This window comes from Euwallacea fornicatus, chromosome 11 (genome assembly GCF_040115645.1).
Source record: "Euwallacea fornicatus isolate EFF26 chromosome 11, ASM4011564v1, whole genome shotgun sequence".
Taxonomy (NCBI): Eukaryota; Metazoa; Arthropoda; class Insecta; order Coleoptera; family Curculionidae; genus Euwallacea; species Euwallacea fornicatus.
This window is the reverse complement of record NC_089551.1, coordinates 80,704-97,178: the sequence shown is the minus strand read 5'-3', so window position 1 is coordinate 97,178 and position 16,475 is coordinate 80,704. Positions and strand designations below refer to the sequence as shown.

The 16,475-nt window shown below is 40.9% G+C and overlaps 5 protein-coding genes across 9 annotated transcripts; 3 read left to right on the top strand and 2 right to left on the bottom strand.

The window, feature by feature from the left end:
- Positions 1-20: 20 nt before the first annotated feature.
- Positions 21-1,020, top strand: LOC136342136 (ADP-ribosylation factor-like protein 16). Its single transcript, XM_066287662.1, has one exon. It carries the CDS (start codon positions 28-30, stop codon positions 514-516), a length of 489 nt encoding a protein of 162 aa, XP_066143759.1. The 5' UTR covers positions 21-27; the 3' UTR covers positions 517-1,020.
- Positions 1,021-1,197: 177 nt separating this feature from the next.
- Positions 1,198-3,534, top strand: par-6 (partitioning defective protein 6). The gene is made up of 5 exons (XM_066287660.1): positions 1,198-1,429; positions 1,670-1,895; positions 2,016-2,273; positions 2,345-2,481; positions 2,661-3,534. Exons 1-5 carry the CDS (start codon positions 1,367-1,369, stop codon positions 2,922-2,924), a joined length of 948 nt encoding a protein of 315 aa, XP_066143757.1. The 5' UTR covers positions 1,198-1,366; the 3' UTR covers positions 2,925-3,534.
- Positions 3,145-11,348, bottom strand: Galphas (G protein alpha s subunit). 3 transcript variants are annotated; one of them, XM_066287658.1, is made up of 10 exons: positions 10,772-11,348; positions 9,324-9,507; positions 9,134-9,257; positions 8,922-9,083; positions 8,542-8,709; positions 8,310-8,488; positions 7,758-8,136; positions 4,571-7,697; positions 3,922-4,021; positions 3,145-3,697 (listed from the first exon to the last, which is right to left on the bottom strand). In XM_066287658.1, the coding sequence occupies exons 3-8, from the start codon at positions 9,236-9,238 to the stop codon at positions 7,551-7,553; spliced, it is 1,140 nt and encodes a 379-aa protein (XP_066143755.1). In that variant the 5' UTR covers positions 9,239-9,257; positions 9,324-9,507; positions 10,772-11,348; the 3' UTR covers positions 3,145-3,697; positions 3,922-4,021; positions 4,571-7,550. The 3 variants fall into 3 exon arrangements, with proteins under 3 accessions (XP_066143755.1, XP_066143756.1, XP_066143754.1); XM_066287659.1 differs by having other exon boundaries at positions 3,145-3,724; positions 3,922-4,009; XM_066287657.1 differs by having other exon boundaries at positions 3,922-4,009.
- Positions 11,349-12,169: 821 nt separating this feature from the next.
- Positions 12,170-15,058, bottom strand: sip3 (septin interacting protein 3). The gene is made up of 7 exons (XM_066287650.1): positions 14,776-15,058; positions 14,629-14,721; positions 14,425-14,577; positions 13,976-14,299; positions 13,679-13,926; positions 12,909-13,628; positions 12,170-12,851 (listed from the first exon to the last, which is right to left on the bottom strand). Exons 1-7 carry the CDS (start codon positions 14,902-14,904, stop codon positions 12,809-12,811), a joined length of 1,710 nt encoding a protein of 569 aa, XP_066143747.1. The 5' UTR covers positions 14,905-15,058; the 3' UTR covers positions 12,170-12,808.
- Positions 15,059-15,356: 298 nt separating this feature from the next.
- Positions 15,357-16,472, top strand: LOC136342296 (speedy protein C-like). 3 transcript variants are annotated; one of them, XM_066287970.1, is made up of 4 exons: positions 15,357-15,512; positions 15,568-15,712; positions 15,762-15,921; positions 16,063-16,472. In XM_066287970.1, exons 1-4 carry the CDS (start codon positions 15,470-15,472, stop codon positions 16,249-16,251), a joined length of 537 nt encoding a protein of 178 aa, XP_066144067.1. In that variant the 5' UTR covers positions 15,357-15,469; the 3' UTR covers positions 16,252-16,472. The 3 variants fall into 3 exon arrangements, with proteins under 3 accessions (XP_066144067.1, XP_066144065.1, XP_066144064.1); XM_066287968.1 differs by having other exon boundaries at positions 15,762-16,008; XM_066287967.1 differs by having other exon boundaries at positions 15,762-16,472.
- The last annotated feature ends 3 nt before the right edge of the window (positions 16,473-16,475 follow it).

The window sequence follows — 16,475 nt, the reverse complement described above, 5'->3', positions numbered from 1 at the left end:
TTTTAATTCTCTCGCTATTGATCAAACATGGTGCTCTGCATCGGCCCCGAGTCCTCTGGTAAATCCCTTTTATTAAAGAAAATTAAGAACCCTGATTACGTTGACAAAACCACCACTTCTGTACCCACTGTGGGCACCGATATCCAGAATCTCCGTATTGATGAAAAACTCTACACTATTCGCGAAGTAGGTGGTACTTTAGCTCCTCTCTGGCCCAAATACTTTGCCGATGTGGGTAAGGTAATGTACGTGGTGGACGCTTCGAATTTATGCCAGATTTCCGCCGCCGGCGTGCTACTCTACACAGTTTTGGTGCATCCCCTGCTTCAGAAAGCCCGCTTTTTACTGGTACTGACTAAGATGGACTGCAGCTACAGACAGATGCGCAACGAAGCTCTGCTCATGCTGCAGATGAAACGACTGCAGAGTGAGATCAGGCAGAAAATCAACATTGTAGAAGCCAGTGCTATCAGCGGACTCGGCAGGGAAGAGATCATCAAATGGATAACTGGTTAAATTTATCTACGTTGGTATGAAATGAGTGGAGGTTAGGTCAAAAAATTGCATGTATATTTTATCAAATTACTTTGTAAAGGTTCATTAATTTAGTTAATTACCCTGTTAATATCCATTAAATGCTACAATTAGTTCAACAATTTCGTTAATTAACCATGTAATCAGTTGTTATTGTGTACTCTAGTTGCTCCAATTTATACAGCATTGGTTAGCATTCGTACTGAGGACGTTTATAAAGTATTCGAATTACTAGATGCGGTTAAAATCATTCTTACTGCCTTTCTAGACTATTATTATTAGCAAACGATGTAATTTGATGTTTCCTTGTGGCGAATTGGTATTAAAATTTCTAAATCTAGTGTAATCAATCGTAATTTTAGTCTTTTTATCACTATTTAGTATTACATAAACTTAATGAGCGATCCATGTAAAAGTTGTTGATCGTGTACTATTTTCCCTCGTTGGTGGCGCCATCTTTGGTACGTACCTCGCGTTTTCTTAAGATGTGTGAAAAATTTAACTTCTCCCACATTCGAACATATTAACATATATGTAGTTATCCAAGTTTTAACAATTATTGCGTTTAGTTATTTATAAAGTCGATTTCATTGTTATTAAAACGTCAGACTTGTCATTGAGTCATTGACGTGTATTGTCACTGCTCCAGTCAATCAGACCTCCGCTTGGGGGGGATAGTGGTACTTCGTTGAAACCATGAAGTCAAAAACGTAAATAAATTGTGATTTCTGCCTTTATCCTTTTAAATTTTATGTTAATTCCTTTATTCGACGCGAGTGACGAGTGCCAAGTGTATGAGTCCACCCCCTAGTAGGCATTTTTAAGCCTCAAAATGTCCAGGAACAAGATTGCAACCCGTACCATCGTCGACAATAAAATTGAAGTCAAAAGCAAGGTAACGCCTTTTGAATCATCACCCACTATTCGCAATTGCCCTCATTTCCTCTTAATCCCAATGGCTCTGTTAAATCTCTCTTCACTTAATTGTAAGTGTCCAAGGTCAATACCCTTGTAAAGCAGCATCCTTCTGGAGCTTAAGAGAGCGTGAATGGCTCATTAAAATCGTAATAATTAGCACTAATTTCGTAACTAAATGCATCTTCTCTGAGGAATAAATGAAGACGTTTGATTACAGTTTGAAGCAGAGTTCCGCAGGTTCTCTCTTGAACGTAATGCCTTAGCCAAATTTGAGGAATTCAGTGCCTTACTAGAGAAACTACACAAAATGAAAGATATAGCATTTCTAATTTCTTATATCGACCCGAGCGACCAAGATTTGTTGCCTATCAACAATGACGATAACTTACGCAGGGCTTTGGTCAATGCCAAACCATTACTGCGAGTTATTATCCAGAGAAAAGGTAGGTCAGTAATTTGGCTTTTATTTGGGTATGCGCACCTTTAAAAAAAATTCTCGGAGTGCTAACCTCAAGTATCTGAAGATCTTTCAACATTTTTGGCATAATTTGGCCACATCTTAGGGGACAGCCTCGAGGAGCTGAATGGTTATGGCACCATGAAGCCACGCACTCTCATCTCCACCATCCTGGGGGGTACTCCTGCTCGCGGCAAAGCTCTACCCATCTCGAATCCCCACGATTTTCGACAAGTTTCCGCCATCATCGACGTGGACATAGTGCCAGAAACTTGTCGGAGGGTGCGCCTGCTAAAACACGGTTCGGACAAGCCATTGGGGTTTTACATAAGAGATGGCAGCAGTGTAAAAGTTACACAGAACGGTGAGTGAGATATACAAGTAGGTGGGTTCTCCAACGTAAGACAATGTTGGACTTGCATGTCTGTTTGGCAGGTTTAGAAAAAATACCCGGAGTCTTTATCTCTCGACTGGTTCCGGGGGGCCTAGCGGAGTCCACCGGTCTGCTAGCTGTAAATGATGAAGTGTTGGAAGTCAACGGAATTGAAGTAGCTGGGAAAACCTTAGATCAAGTAGGTTGGCACAAACCCTTTCTCTCCCCTCAATTCACTTCGAACTGTCACCAAGCCATTGCAAACCACTCCCGTCCGCTTGCCAACTGTCATTAATCCCTCAATGATTTGCATCATTTACCTGTCATCAGCTTCCTTCGGCCATTGGCATTTGTCACCAAGTAGTGCCTTCTGCACAGGTGACTGATATGATGATCGCCAACAGTTCGAACTTGATCATAACAGTGAAGCCCGCAAATCAACGGACGGTCGGGCCAGTACGCAGGGGCAGCTTCAGTCGAAATTCGCACATGTCGAGTGGGTCGCAACAGTCACACACAACCGGCGGCAGTGATCCCGAAGACAAATTCGACCAGGACGAAATCGTGGATTTGACAGCAAACATCAACCTTGAGGAAGCAAGCGGCAGCATCGCGAAAGACGACGGCATTTTGCATTTGTAGTGGGGCCGATGACGGCCAATTTGCCAGCTCAATTTTGTACTTAAGCGAGACATTCCCTCAAACGCAGCTGATTAACGTCAAAATGGCCGCCCTGAAGGTTCTAGCCATTTTCCCTTTAGGGGCACGTGTTGGCTGTTCCAAGATGGCAGTGTCATTTATTCGTTTATTTTTACGTAATATAATTATTTAGGTATTTTACACATATGTTATACAACAGTAATAATTGGAATCTTGTTTATTCTATAATAATTTAAATTTCGTGATATTTTTAGGAGACGACAGCTGTTCAGTAGTACTTAATTTTTATCCAAACCCTGTATATATCTATTTTAATTATTTAAGCTTTCGAGTACCTTTTTTATCACACACATTCCCATATTAATTAATTTTGTTTGAACGTAGGTACGTCCGTCCCAAAATGTTGCCTTAAACGAAGCGCGACAGCGCCAAAGTATTACGCGTTTATTACAGATTTTCTACGAGAGTTTTAGCCCTGATTGTTAAGGAAAATCGCGAAAGAAGTACATATCTAATGCAATTGTTTGTATGCGGAATAACAGAGTTGCATCACACGTGTACGTTATTAAAACAAAATATATTTATGAAGTTACTCGAGACTTTTTTTTCCACCGAAAAAGCCCAAATAATTTAATCGTAATAGCGGTCATCAGCTGGTTGCTTAATCCAGTAGCCCCAAGGGGCGAAGCTCTGGTTACCATCCTGCTCGCTGGGTCCCCTAAAAACTTTGATCTGCACGCGACCCTGACCTTGTTCTGCAACAGAGAAAGAGAGGCCTCCTTCTAAAAAAATTCTGCGAAGTTGGTGGAGTTACGCGATAGATGGCGGGCCACACTTTTTCAAAATGGCGGCACGCATCTCTAAAAACCAAAGTCCCACAGAAGCAACATTTAATGTCGTTTGAGTTGAAGTATCGAATTTAAATCGATGTATTGTCCTCGTGCTGCTTCTGTGTGAACGCCGTAAATGGCGACTTTACCTGACGCTGCCGGTTCGTAGCGGTCCTCGTCGTAACTGAGAGGTTTGGCGAGATTTAAACCCACAATGGCCGCCAGCGGCAAAAGGATCTACAAAGGGGTCTAAGTAAAATTTGCCGAATTACTCTCGTGGAAGTATTATATTTGAAGAACTTTACTTCAATAGAATTTTTTAAAACTTGGTGATAGATACGACAAAACTGTCAATGTCATTTGTTTTACTGGAAACGAGCACCACGTTGATGTAGTGTAATAGGATGGTAAACTGACCGGTCCGAAAAATATATTTTACTTATATTATATATGTAATTTGTAAACTGGTAAATTATACGGTTATGTTTGATCAAATTTAAAAAGTACAAAAATGTTAACTTTCATTTTAGTCGTATACAAAACGCTTTTCTATTATTGTAATTGAGAGTCAAATTCAATTTGACTTGTTCGCCTTGGTCAAATAATTCTGCGGCAATTAACCAATTGGATTAACATTATCCTGTCCAACTTCACAAATAAGAAAGTAATATTTTTTTAACTGAGTTCGTTTAAATGCAACTGACCAATTAGGTATCCACAAAACGACCGTTCCAATTATAATCCTCCCCCAAAAAAGTTGTCAAAATTTCATCCTCAATACTGCACAAGCCAACCTACCTTAAAGCTCATCATCTTTGCTGTTCACTTCAACACGACTGATTAGACCAGCTTGCGAAATCTCTATTTATATCTCCAACGAATTGAACAATCCATACTGTGCTCGCTTCATTTGCACAGAAATCGAAAGCTGCGGTTTTCTAGTGAAAGCACTACTGAAACTACGCCTTTTCTTACCATATAACACTTTTTATTCCTTAGTACAGTTTTTTTTTGTGTGTTTACGAAGGCACCGAGGGCGCCCCCTGATGCCGACGAAGCGTTGCAATTGAGCCGCGGACGCCCCCAGCGCCCCCTAACCAGATTTGAAAAAAAAAGAAGTCCACATAAAGAATAATTTTCCATCGTCAATAATAACTATTCATCGGAGGGGCGGTGGCCGCAGACCCGATTGACAATTGTCTTGCGATCCCTTCGGTCAATCCATAAGGTATACAATTATGCAAATTAAACGAACATCGTTACGATTTACAGCCACGCGCGAAATTGCCCCCTAATCAGGGGGAGAGGCTTCCGGCCCACCGCCCTCTAATACCTTTTAGTACGTACATTTTTCTGCGTTTGTTTTTCTTCAACTACCTCCTTAAGTACTTTACAAAAACAACTCGCTATCATAGTATTAAGAGGGGGGAGGGGGGAAAGAGGGTGGGAGGGGGGAGGGGAGAGAGAGAAAGAGAGAGGTAGTGAAATTATATTATTTGAGGGACGTTGTTATAGGTGGGGTAGGGTGGGGAGAGAGGGAGGAAAGGCCGCCGGCCCTGATTGTACAAAATACTCATCTTAAAATAAACATTTACCGTAATAATATACACAATACAAGTGGGAGGCTTGCGCTTTCAGCGTATACTCTGCTTTGAAATAACGTGGAGCTTGAGCTTAAGGGTAGTTTTTGAGATTTATACACCGAGAGTCAGCGAAGCCCGCCGCCAATCGAATACAGTGGTAAGTGTCCCTACGGAGGCGTACAAGTAAAAATATATTGCACTAGCGTCAGATAAATAACAAAAATAAATATAAAAATGCTCTATGTAAAAATAGGTTAACATTGTGTAACATATATAAACAACAACTAATTAAATGATGCGCTTCTCTTTGTCTAAAAAAAAACGAAAGTAAAACAACAGGCGTGACAGCGTATTATAATAGTTTTGTTCTAACGCGCAGACGTGGTAAAACTGAAAAATGCGAGGCGACGACCATTTTGCGCATTGGTGGGGGGAATTTTGTTCATCGACATTTGGCACTTTTAATTCCAACCGTGAGAGAAAAAGAAAGGGGGGACGCCATCTTGGTCCCGCCAGACGCCATATCATGGCCGCCACCACGCGATTATTTTAAATGACAGACGACGACGTGAGAAAAATGTACACTGACACTGAACAGTAGTAGTAGTAGTAGTCTCTAGATCACTATTATAAAAACACAATTCACTGGTCTATTTATTTATGTATGCTCTTTACCACCTAAAAACATTTAAAATTGAAACGAGTCCCATTATACATACGAGGGGAGGCGCGACGCGGCGGTACTGAGGGGGACGACAATTATTGTTCCATCGTAGGATGAGACAGAACCGCTCCAGCTACTCCGAAAGAGTGCCGGGAGTCAAGTTCCCGTGTCTAGATAACGACTAAAGAGGGCGCCAGCGGGAGACTTTACTGCAACTTTTGTACTATAAATTAGTTTACGAGAGATTCCAGAGCGCTTCTTCCCGGCAGCAAGGGAGTGGAGGGAGGTATGTGCGCGAATAGTAGTTATATTTTTTGTCTTGTCTGAATAGAATATTTGCTGAAAATTGGTTCCTAAAATAAGAGAAATTAAGGATTTTCTAAAATTTCTAGATAGAAACGTTGGAATTTACATCGGCATCTTTTTAGCTAGAAAAAGAAAAAAAGAGTACCGAGTCGATTGGTTTATCTTCGTTAATAAAGGAGTTAGACATTTTTCGACACAATACGAAGAATTAATATCGTTTTAGTTGGAAAGTTAATTCAAAACGAGTAGGGAGTAAGAAGTCTCTTTTTCATCAATGATGAAGTTAGGAGCTTTTTTAGTCAACATTTAAATGAAAACCGTCCTTACCAACAATTAGTTGGAAAAATATTAAAAGCAAATATTGATATATCCCAAAAATATCGAAGATTAAAAAGGGTCAAAGAAGACAACGCAAATCGTCCATATTATGATGCGCGGTCGCACTCCTCCCCACTTCCCAACTGAAATCCGCCTCTATCAAACGCCCTACAAATCTCTAAATCCTGCGTTGTACTGATTTGGTCCTACCGATTACCACCGCAAAACCGAGAGGAAAAACTCGGCAATAAGCGCACGCGCTTTGACGTCACAGAAAATGGCACTTCACACACTAGCACGAGTCTATTTTTGTGCGCCTGATCAGTCAAACGACAGTTTGGTTTTTCCTGATTCGCGAGAGTTGGACAACGCCGCCTTAACCGGAAATTTGCTAGTAGTATTCGAGATAAAGGTATTAATACTTTGATTTGACTGGAGTGGGAGGGAGGGAGGGAGGGGGGGCATTAAAATGATAGGGTAATTTTGCACTAGGCGACGTTTCCAATTGCTGCTTTAGGTTTTGTTTTCACTACATCTAGTCTGGCAGTGTATGGGACTCTTTTTGTGGACCGCGAAGCGCACCTTGCACACCCAACACATCTCTTTCACTCGCTCGCTCGCCCTATCTCTCTCTCTTTCTCTCTCCCTGTCTCCCCCTCTCTTTCTCTCCCACCCTCTCTCTCTCTTTCTCTCTCCCTCTCTCTCGCGCGTGCATTCTTTCTCGTCGGGTCGGTCGCGTTGCCTCGGTAGTGGCGACGCGGCGCGATCGCGTAAACACGTGTACAATATGGAGCAGTTTACCCGTAAAAGTGGCGCACGCGCACGAACGGCTCCGTGACCGCAGGAAGTTTCTCTGTCATCGGTTTCATTAATTTTATATTATGGTGGTTGCTATGGTGATAAAATATTATAAGAGTTCGTATTGGCGCAGGTGCATGCGCTGTATGATATCGCGGCAGTCGTTGAACACCCGCTTGATGTTTTCCGTGTCAACGGCGCAGGTGAAGTGAGGGTAGCAGTAGTGCTTGCCCTCGCCGGAAGCCGTGCTGATGCGCTGCAATCGCTTGCCTCGATTATTTCTATACTAAAAGGAAAATCGACAATTTTTACTTACGAGGAACTCGTCGCGGATGAAGTACTTGGCTCTGAACACCTCCGGATGCTCGTTATTTTCGTTCGGCACCTCGGGCGGTGGCTGGTACCGTGCAAACTCCTGAAAATAATCTTCTAGTTTGCTCTTGCCAGCGAGGATCTTTTCTGCCAGCAAATCCTGCTTGTTCAAGAACAAGATTACGGAGATTGTCCGTAGCCAGCGATTGTTCCAGATCGACTTGAAAAGGTCAAGCGACTCGCGTAGTCGATTCTGCGTCGGGTCCTCACGCAGCACCATGTTATACGAACTGCACGCCGTCACGAAGATTATGGCAGTCACGTCATTGAAGCACTGGATCCATTTGCGCCGCTCGTCCCGCTGACCACCCACGTCGAACATGCTACGAACAAACGGACGAATATTAACACTGCGATTCACTTCTTTTTTCATATTGTCACTAGGGTAACAATTGAAGTATCAATAAAAGTTCAACAGATTATTTAACTAGGCAAGTCTCAAATTCAACCCATAAGCGGTTGAAGATGACAAGCAAACAGAACAAAATGCACTTACTGAAAGTTGACTTTGTCCACTTGAAATTGCGTCTCGAAGATGCCTGAAGTGAGAACACGGCAACGTAGGATGTCCTGCTCGGTCGGCGTGTAGTCGGGTCGCTTGATCACGTCTACCTGGTCCAGAAAGTACTTTGCGCAGTCGATTAGTTGGTATTCGTTGCTCCGCTCGTACGTCGTCTAGGAAAAGCTCATCAAAGCAACCGCAAATCGCGGAAAAAACCCGAACTCACCTGTACTCCTCTGTCTTTCCAGAGAGCTTCGGTGTGTTCGTAGAACTCGGGCGGATAATCAAAGTCCGGCCCTGTTGCTACATCCTGAATCCAGTCCACGCGGACTTGGTTGTCAGGCTTTTCCAATTGCACCGGAGGACTCAGCGTCGACATTGCTCCGGTTATCGTCTAGAGACAAAAAAAAGTTTCAACACTGCAACCAATAAGGGGACCGTTTCCCGATAATCGTCAAAATCAGGCAAAATAAACTAACAGAACTGACAACGTTAGAACGAAGTGGGAAGCAACAGTTGTCAATGATAAATAAAACAAGAATTTAGTTGGATAGTAATAGTAGCCAATGTCAAACTGAAGCATAGTATTGTTGATGCAACACTTACAATAATGGCGTCTCGGATATTCTTCTTGATATCCTCAATTTTCTGTTTCTTCTCGCGCTCGCTGAAACCGTCCACATGCAGGATGCGCATCTGCTTGACAATGGTGGATTTGCCGGATTCACCTGCACCGAGCAGCAACAACCGGTGCGTCGCCCGGTACACCTGGAAATCAACCCTGTGAATCAGGCTTAAGACGGGAAATCGGAACCAACCTGTTTCTCCTTGGCCAACTGTCGGTTGATCTGGTCGCTGATGCGCTTCTGGGAGCGCATATCTTCGTTGGCATGGCCCGCGTCCCGGTCACCGAAACAGCCCATGGCCGCCAGAGGGGACCACCTGTATGATCCAAAGTTATAGGGAAAAACAACAGATGTATGCCTCTCAGCATGCGTGGGCACTTACCAGCAATCGGCCCCCTTGTCGGCGGCCACGGGGCCACACTCTGGGCCTGAAGCCACCGTGGTTAGTTACTCAACAAACTACTCAGAGCTTGACCATTCGGTCCAGTAGCAGGGAACTTATTCAGGTGCGAGGCATCACTCCTCGCAGGAAGACATAAAGGACCTCATAGCGTGACTGAAGAATCCTGGAATGTGCCAGAATCATAAAACAAAATTTTTAAGTTTTTTGCTTTCAAATCCATGTAATAAATAAACTTAGTAGCAAACAATAGTATCAATTATCATAGAAAATGAAGACTGGTAAGTCAAAAGTGTCAAATTACATCTTAATGCCACTAAATGATAGAAGCAAGCTTAGGAAAGAGTTGTCATTTTCAGGGCAACATTCATTTATTTAGTAAATTTATTTATGTATCAACAGACACAACTGGTAATGATAATAAGAATTTTGGCTTCTTTTACTTCACATTTTTACTTAATTCCAGCAATTGCATAAATGAATGACCTTATAAAACAAACTTGTATTAAGCAAAGTCTGATTTGAATTAATAAAATGCAATGCACTGGATGGAACTAGATAAAATTAACCAACTTTTCACTATAGATGACACTTTGGGGATTTAAAATGACAAGAAAATTAATAACAAATACACACCAAGAATGTTGTGAATTAGTAACTTCCTAAAACAAAAAAATGCTAATATTAAAAACAATGCTATTAATGTTCTAGAATAGTAAAACAATTTGGAAATGTTACAAATGTGAAACAGACATTTATCCACTATTGAAATTGAAGGAAACATATTACCTTCAGTCAGCTTCAAGTTAAATGATTTCTGTTCATTTTAAATATAAGTTTAAGGGGTGTTTGCATAAACTTTAGCTAAGCTAAACTTAACTTTAAGTGAATTTTAAATTGACAGTTTTGCTTGCAAGAGTATCAAATTAAATCACAGTTAAAACTAGATTTGGCTTTAAGATTTGTTGCTGAATATGATGATAAATAAGATTTATAGAAATTAGGAGAGAGTTTTAGTACATAAAATTGTTATCTAAGATATCAAAGCAACTTAAAATAATTTTAACTAGTAATTAGGCCTATGTGAAATGTAAACATATATGAAAGACTATGAGTAATACTATGAAAATTCAGAAAATTGATTAGTTGAGATTATGCTGTGGTTTAGCTCATGTTTTTTTCATTTGAATACAAGTCGAATGTTTATATTTTTTCGGCGTATTTACAGCGTTTTATGGATCAAAATAAAAAGTGTGGCAACATGGCAAGGGGGCTGCCTGACTGAAGGTTGAGGTTGGGTAAACTCTTCCAAAAAAATGGAAATACATATAAGGCCAACTAGAAATATATTAAACCTTAAAGGAAGATTTCAGCTCCTTAAATGCGCACTGAAGTCAGTCCCAAAAAGGGGTCGTCAACGGAGTACTTACCAGTCTTATCAGGAGTTGTAAATTGAAGTTGTGTTAAATCCGAAAGGATGTTGTTGGCGGGTCCTCAGTCGGAGGTTCTCAAATACAGTCCAGGGTTGGCACCAACGGAAAATAATTAGCCAAAAAGCCGAATGGAAAAATGGCCTCGCGGCAACATCCTCAGTCCACTGTCGGGAGACACGGCGGCTATTTTTACTCCGCGGGATCGCGAAAATAGCCCAGACCGTAGAGACAGATGTATATTAAGAGACTACAACAGAAAACCGCATTTAAAAATAGATTTCGGTCAATTTTTTATCCGTTTTTGATAGCGATTGCTCTGACGGGACCCGTAAAAACTACTCGATACACCCTGTCTTGAAAATCGACTTTGGCGTGCTCGGTGGCCGGGCGCCGCCGCTCAGGGGGCACTGTCCTCAAGGGGGGACCTCCGGGGAACGGACCGCGGCACGGGGCGCGACTCACACGACCATTTTCACGCCGATTTCGCCCCGTTTCTCGTAACTGTCCACGGCCAAAGTTAACATGTCGTCAGACAAACTGGATCGGCCTTGTCGTTTTTTTCGGTCGGGCTAATGGCGGCGCCACCGTCACCTGTCAAACGTGCGCATTGACCCGCCCCCAAGAGCCCGCCTTTTCATCTATTTTCAATTTTCGTTGCGATAAAATCTCGATAAAAAATTCCTAAGGGGCAAACACACCAACTTTCACTACAATTAATGCGAAAACCCACCATCTAAAACCTTGGTATCTAGGAAACACCACAGGTTCCATTGAATGGACAAATCACTGCTGGTGTCATCTGCCGACGGAGTTACGAAATCTTATGAGAAAAATAAATATCCTTTAATAAATTTCAAACCCAACAGACATAAACCTGCAAAATTTAACTAATTTGAACTAGGTATGAATACTTTAAACAATGACAAAATATTTTCTCTCAAATAATAAGAAAAATTTCAAATTCACTATCACCTTTGAAAAACCTGCAATCAATATGGCTAATGTAATGCTTCAGTTCACAGAGGGCGCAAGCAGAAAACCATCAATTTTTATATCTAAAATCTATTTAAAACCGTATTAATTTAACACGTTAAATCGTAATTAAGAACTAGACCTTTATCGTTAAATTGAAAATTCATTAATGCACACTCTAATATGTCTACAACACAGACCTACGAAATTATTTCTGAAAACGGTAGGATTCACAATATAACTCGTCTGAAGCTTCACGGGATAACGTTAATTCGCTGTACTTAAAAACACGTTTCTCCAAACATGCTCTATAGAAGAATCAAAATTTTAGTCACATTAACCCATTAATAGCATTCTTCATTTAATAAACCTCATCCCTTGTTCCACTGGCGTCAAAGAGAGCACCGAAAAAAACAACAACGCTAAACTGTTCTTTACAAAGTGTTCATTTTTCATTAGTGTTATGAGATACTTAGTCTATTGAATATATTGAGGAAGAGCTATTTCCCGTTAACCTAAACATCAGGCAAAATGCAGCGAACAATTGGAAATAATCATTTATCCAGTAAAACCAACAAAAAATGGACATCTTGCACATACTGATTTAATGATAACAAACAATAATTAAAAAGTCTATGTAACATTCATACAACGTGATTAGTCCTGGTCCTACGAAGGCGTAGAAGGGCCACTCGAAACTTCTAAAAAATATATTTTTTTTTATCTCAGTATACTAAGTGAAATCACCAAATTTTAATATTTCGACGTAATAACGTGAAATCCAAAAAATATATATTTGGGAAATTCAAAAACATTAAATTCTTAATTCTTTCATAGCTAACTTAAAAAAAAGCAACCATCGGTCAACGCTATGCGCTTAATCATAAGCAAATCTGTTTAAGTGGCTTAATAGTACCCAAAATGATTTGCCCTTGCAGCGTGCTCTCTTAAAACTAGCAAACTATCGTCTGAATACATTACAATCTGCAAAAAAAAAACCGTTTTGATCATTTCATACATATATTTTTTGGCGATTTTAGGATATAGCGAAAAGTCTTAACTCTAATTTTGTTGCTGCTGTTCCCTTTGCAAAAACCTCTGTAATCTAAAACATATACATCAATCATCCTCCTAATTTCGACAAAATTATAAAACACTATACCTTCTCCTTCTCACTTCTTCCTCACTCCGTACATCTCCCTCCAATGTGCTAACACCCGCTTCTTCAACCACAGGAGCGACTCTTTTATTGGCCTTAGCCTCCTCAGTACTGCTACTTTCCGTAGACGGATTAGAAAATTCCGCTCTTCCGAGGGTCGCGGCGTTGCCGCTCCCTCCAGGTTGCGCAGTCACCACATGCGGACTTCTCACTTGAGTGTTTGCAGAAGAAACACTAGCGGCAACGCTGTACTGTTGCATCATTTGAACAGCTGCGTCCAACAACGTCTGAATGTTCCTTAAGCACTGGATGCGCGCCTCAACATGCTGCCGCTCATTTCCTTCCAAATTACGCAGCTCCTCTTCAGATAGGGCGGACAAGTTGGTGGGCGGCATCGGAGGTGGAGCCATGAACGGCATGGGAAAAGGGAATGGTGGGAATCCGAATGGGGGAGGAACTGTATTGGGACCCGTGGGTGGTGCTGTGGCGGAGGGTTCAGCTTGCGAAGGGCCATTTTGAGGCAGAGCTGCATTGTTGGGCTGGTTGAATTGTCGAAAGGGATTGGGGCCAGGGGCGGCAAAAACATTAAAGAATTGATTAGGGGCGTTGGGGGGCGCTCTAGGCGGATTGGGGACGTTGTTATTGGTTCTAGTGCTTGAAGTGGGAGTTCTGAGAATGTCCAAACGACATGTAGGACAGGTTTGCTGACGTTGAAACCACGACCTAAAATACAATTCATAATATATAAACCTAAACACAAAAATTGACTAAACCTTAGACATGAAGTGTGGAAAATGTGATTGCAGGGAAGTTTCTTTGAAGCAGTAATCATCTCCTCTCGGCAAATAATACAGACGTTATCGGCCGCGGCCAGTTCTTCTGGAGTGGCATCAGGATATAAGGTATTCATATTATGAATAGCCCTCCGAGACAAGATAACGTCGCTAAAGGCTTTTTTGAAATTCCTAATTGTGTAGTACATCGGCCGAAAAGCGAACAGCGGTAACGTGTAAATTCGTACCTAAATTTCTGTTTACATTCACTTACTTTTATTGATATTAACAACTCACCATAATGGCAACAAAAGCCACATAGAAAATCACCTTTATGAGGCCCATTACCAGTTCCGTGTACAACAAGAATACAGCCTTATTATCCCAAGGAGTTTCACTATTTAGGTCCACGGAATGCAGGGCATATTTAATGGCTATATTAACAACCACAGTGATGAGTACAGCATACTCGAAACCAAAAACTAACTGTACTGAGGCGCCTTTTGTGAGAGTTGACAGGTAAGCATGTGAGATAAAGTGCAAATCTAGTATTCCAAGTAGAAGTAGAAGGTTCAACACTCGCATATGGAACAACCAGCTTATCACTGGGCTTCTCTCCATCTAATTGTAGTAATGATAATTAAGCTAACCATCAAGATAGTTACCATAGAGACAATTAAACTGATTCTATGGATATTAACTTGATGAATGTGAAACTTAATGAATAAGCTAATGCTAATTCTTACATAGTCAACTCGGTCTTCAGCTAACCAGTGAAATGACTTCAGGAACAAAAGTAGGGTAAATAGAGCCACAAATTTGGGGGTAAAGTCATCTCGGAATACTGTAAATGCTAAGCAGGTTTCCGTTATTGCATACCAAGAGCGCTCCATTAAGTGCTGTAAAGTTTAGGTTATAAACTATGGTAAATTTATAGTTTGGAAAACTACCTCAAACTCAGTGGTGCGTAGTTGACCAAAGAAAACCTTCCTCATCAGTTTCCCAAGTATCCATACTCCGATGAAGGCTTGTATGTATATCACCTGGAGTAACAGTGTTAAATACATGCAAATTGGGGCCCCTAAGGCAATACTTACGGCCATGCTGGGGTTCGATTTGGTAATGTAAACTACAGAGGGGTAGAACTGCTTTTTCTGGTAATAGGCGTTCGCCACTACTACGGCAGTCAAAAGAAAACTGACAAACGATATGCCTAGGAACCGCATTTTATTTTATTGTAGCTGAGGTTGTCTTCTAATATTCGTCACAATCACTAGAAAGTTGAGGGGAATATCTAGATACGTGTTTATCTTCGAAGTTTGGTCAATTGCGGTCACACATTTGCTTTTTTATTTTAATCCAAATGTCAGTGAGTGAAGTTTTGAGTTTAACCTGTGGCGCCCCTGCGGGAATTGCATGAAACAGGGGCGTGGGTCTTTTTCTTTGGACCACGTATTGAACACAAGCGTAGGAGCAGACGTGGCCTTTAAAATTGAAAATTTAACGGTCTTTTACGATTTTCAGTACCTTTAAATTATATAAAAAGTTAAGAAATTGTATATTTAATGCAAATTTAATGCGTAGCAAGGACGAGTTGGAGGCAATAATTCGCCCAAATTTTTTACTACGCCATTGGTGGTCAACAGCGTCTAGGCAACCAAACATACAATCAGTTGTTATTATTTGCTTGTGTTCGAATAATCCTTATCCTACAAAAACCTCAAAAAGTCGGGCAAAAATTTTTTAGCAACCTGCAAATTCTTTTCAAATCAAAAAATACTGTCTGAGAGCATGATATTCACTAAGCACAAGGATTGTTTCGTAAAATTATTAGGTAATGCAGCGTTTGCCTCCAATCCTCACTAAAACTTAAAATAATCTTTTCATAGAAAACAGCGACATCCAATCCTTTCTAAAACGTGACTCCTGCGGGGCTCTATGTGACAAATATCACCTGGCCATAGTCTTCCAGTTCTTCATGCGAGCTAATTTTACCAACCATGATTACACAGTAAAAAACTTCTTTTTGATTCTGTATGTAACTTTGACCCCTCTTGGCAAATTCAATGTCTTTTTAAAACAGGAGCTTGAGTCACGACCTCTACGACGAGTGTCCCACTCTAAAAAGCATCATTTTAGCCAACTATCTATGCAAGGTGGGCCCTTGTAATGGAAACATCTTTTATTGGGATAAGTTGCGTTTGTTTGAGAGGATGAAGTACCGGGGCTTTGTGAATAGGAAGGTGACTAGTAAGCTGTGTGAGTTAATGCAAGGCGGTGGCTTTGATAAAAGCCGTAAGGAGCGCCATTCAGGAATCTTACGATCAACAGTTCGTGTTAGTTTTAATTATTCTCTTTCATTAGTTGTTTTGGGGCTTTTGCAGGTGACTTGTGGCAAGTGCATGTGTCCTAAAGGGGGGTCGCAATCCTTGAATGTGGCGAGAATTGAGGATAAACAAAACAAAAGACTGAGTCTAGACAAGCTAGAGACACCCAAAATAAAGCGGCCCAAGAACCATTTTGGGTTTTTTCATGGTAAAAATAAAGCAAATGTTGTTGTCTCTGTTTGTTGAAGCTTTAATGCAGAAAGTCGTGTTTATCGTTGTAGATTGAGCTCCCTTTTTGAGGGATTGTTGATAACTGTTACCAGTCAGTATTAAATTTAATAATTGCCTCATAAAAGGGGATTTTTATTTTATTTTTGCAAGTATTTTTAAGAGGCAAAACTGTGATTAAGTCAATATTATTTAATATTAGATGTATTATTTCCTTGTTAAATAGAAAATAAACGATACTT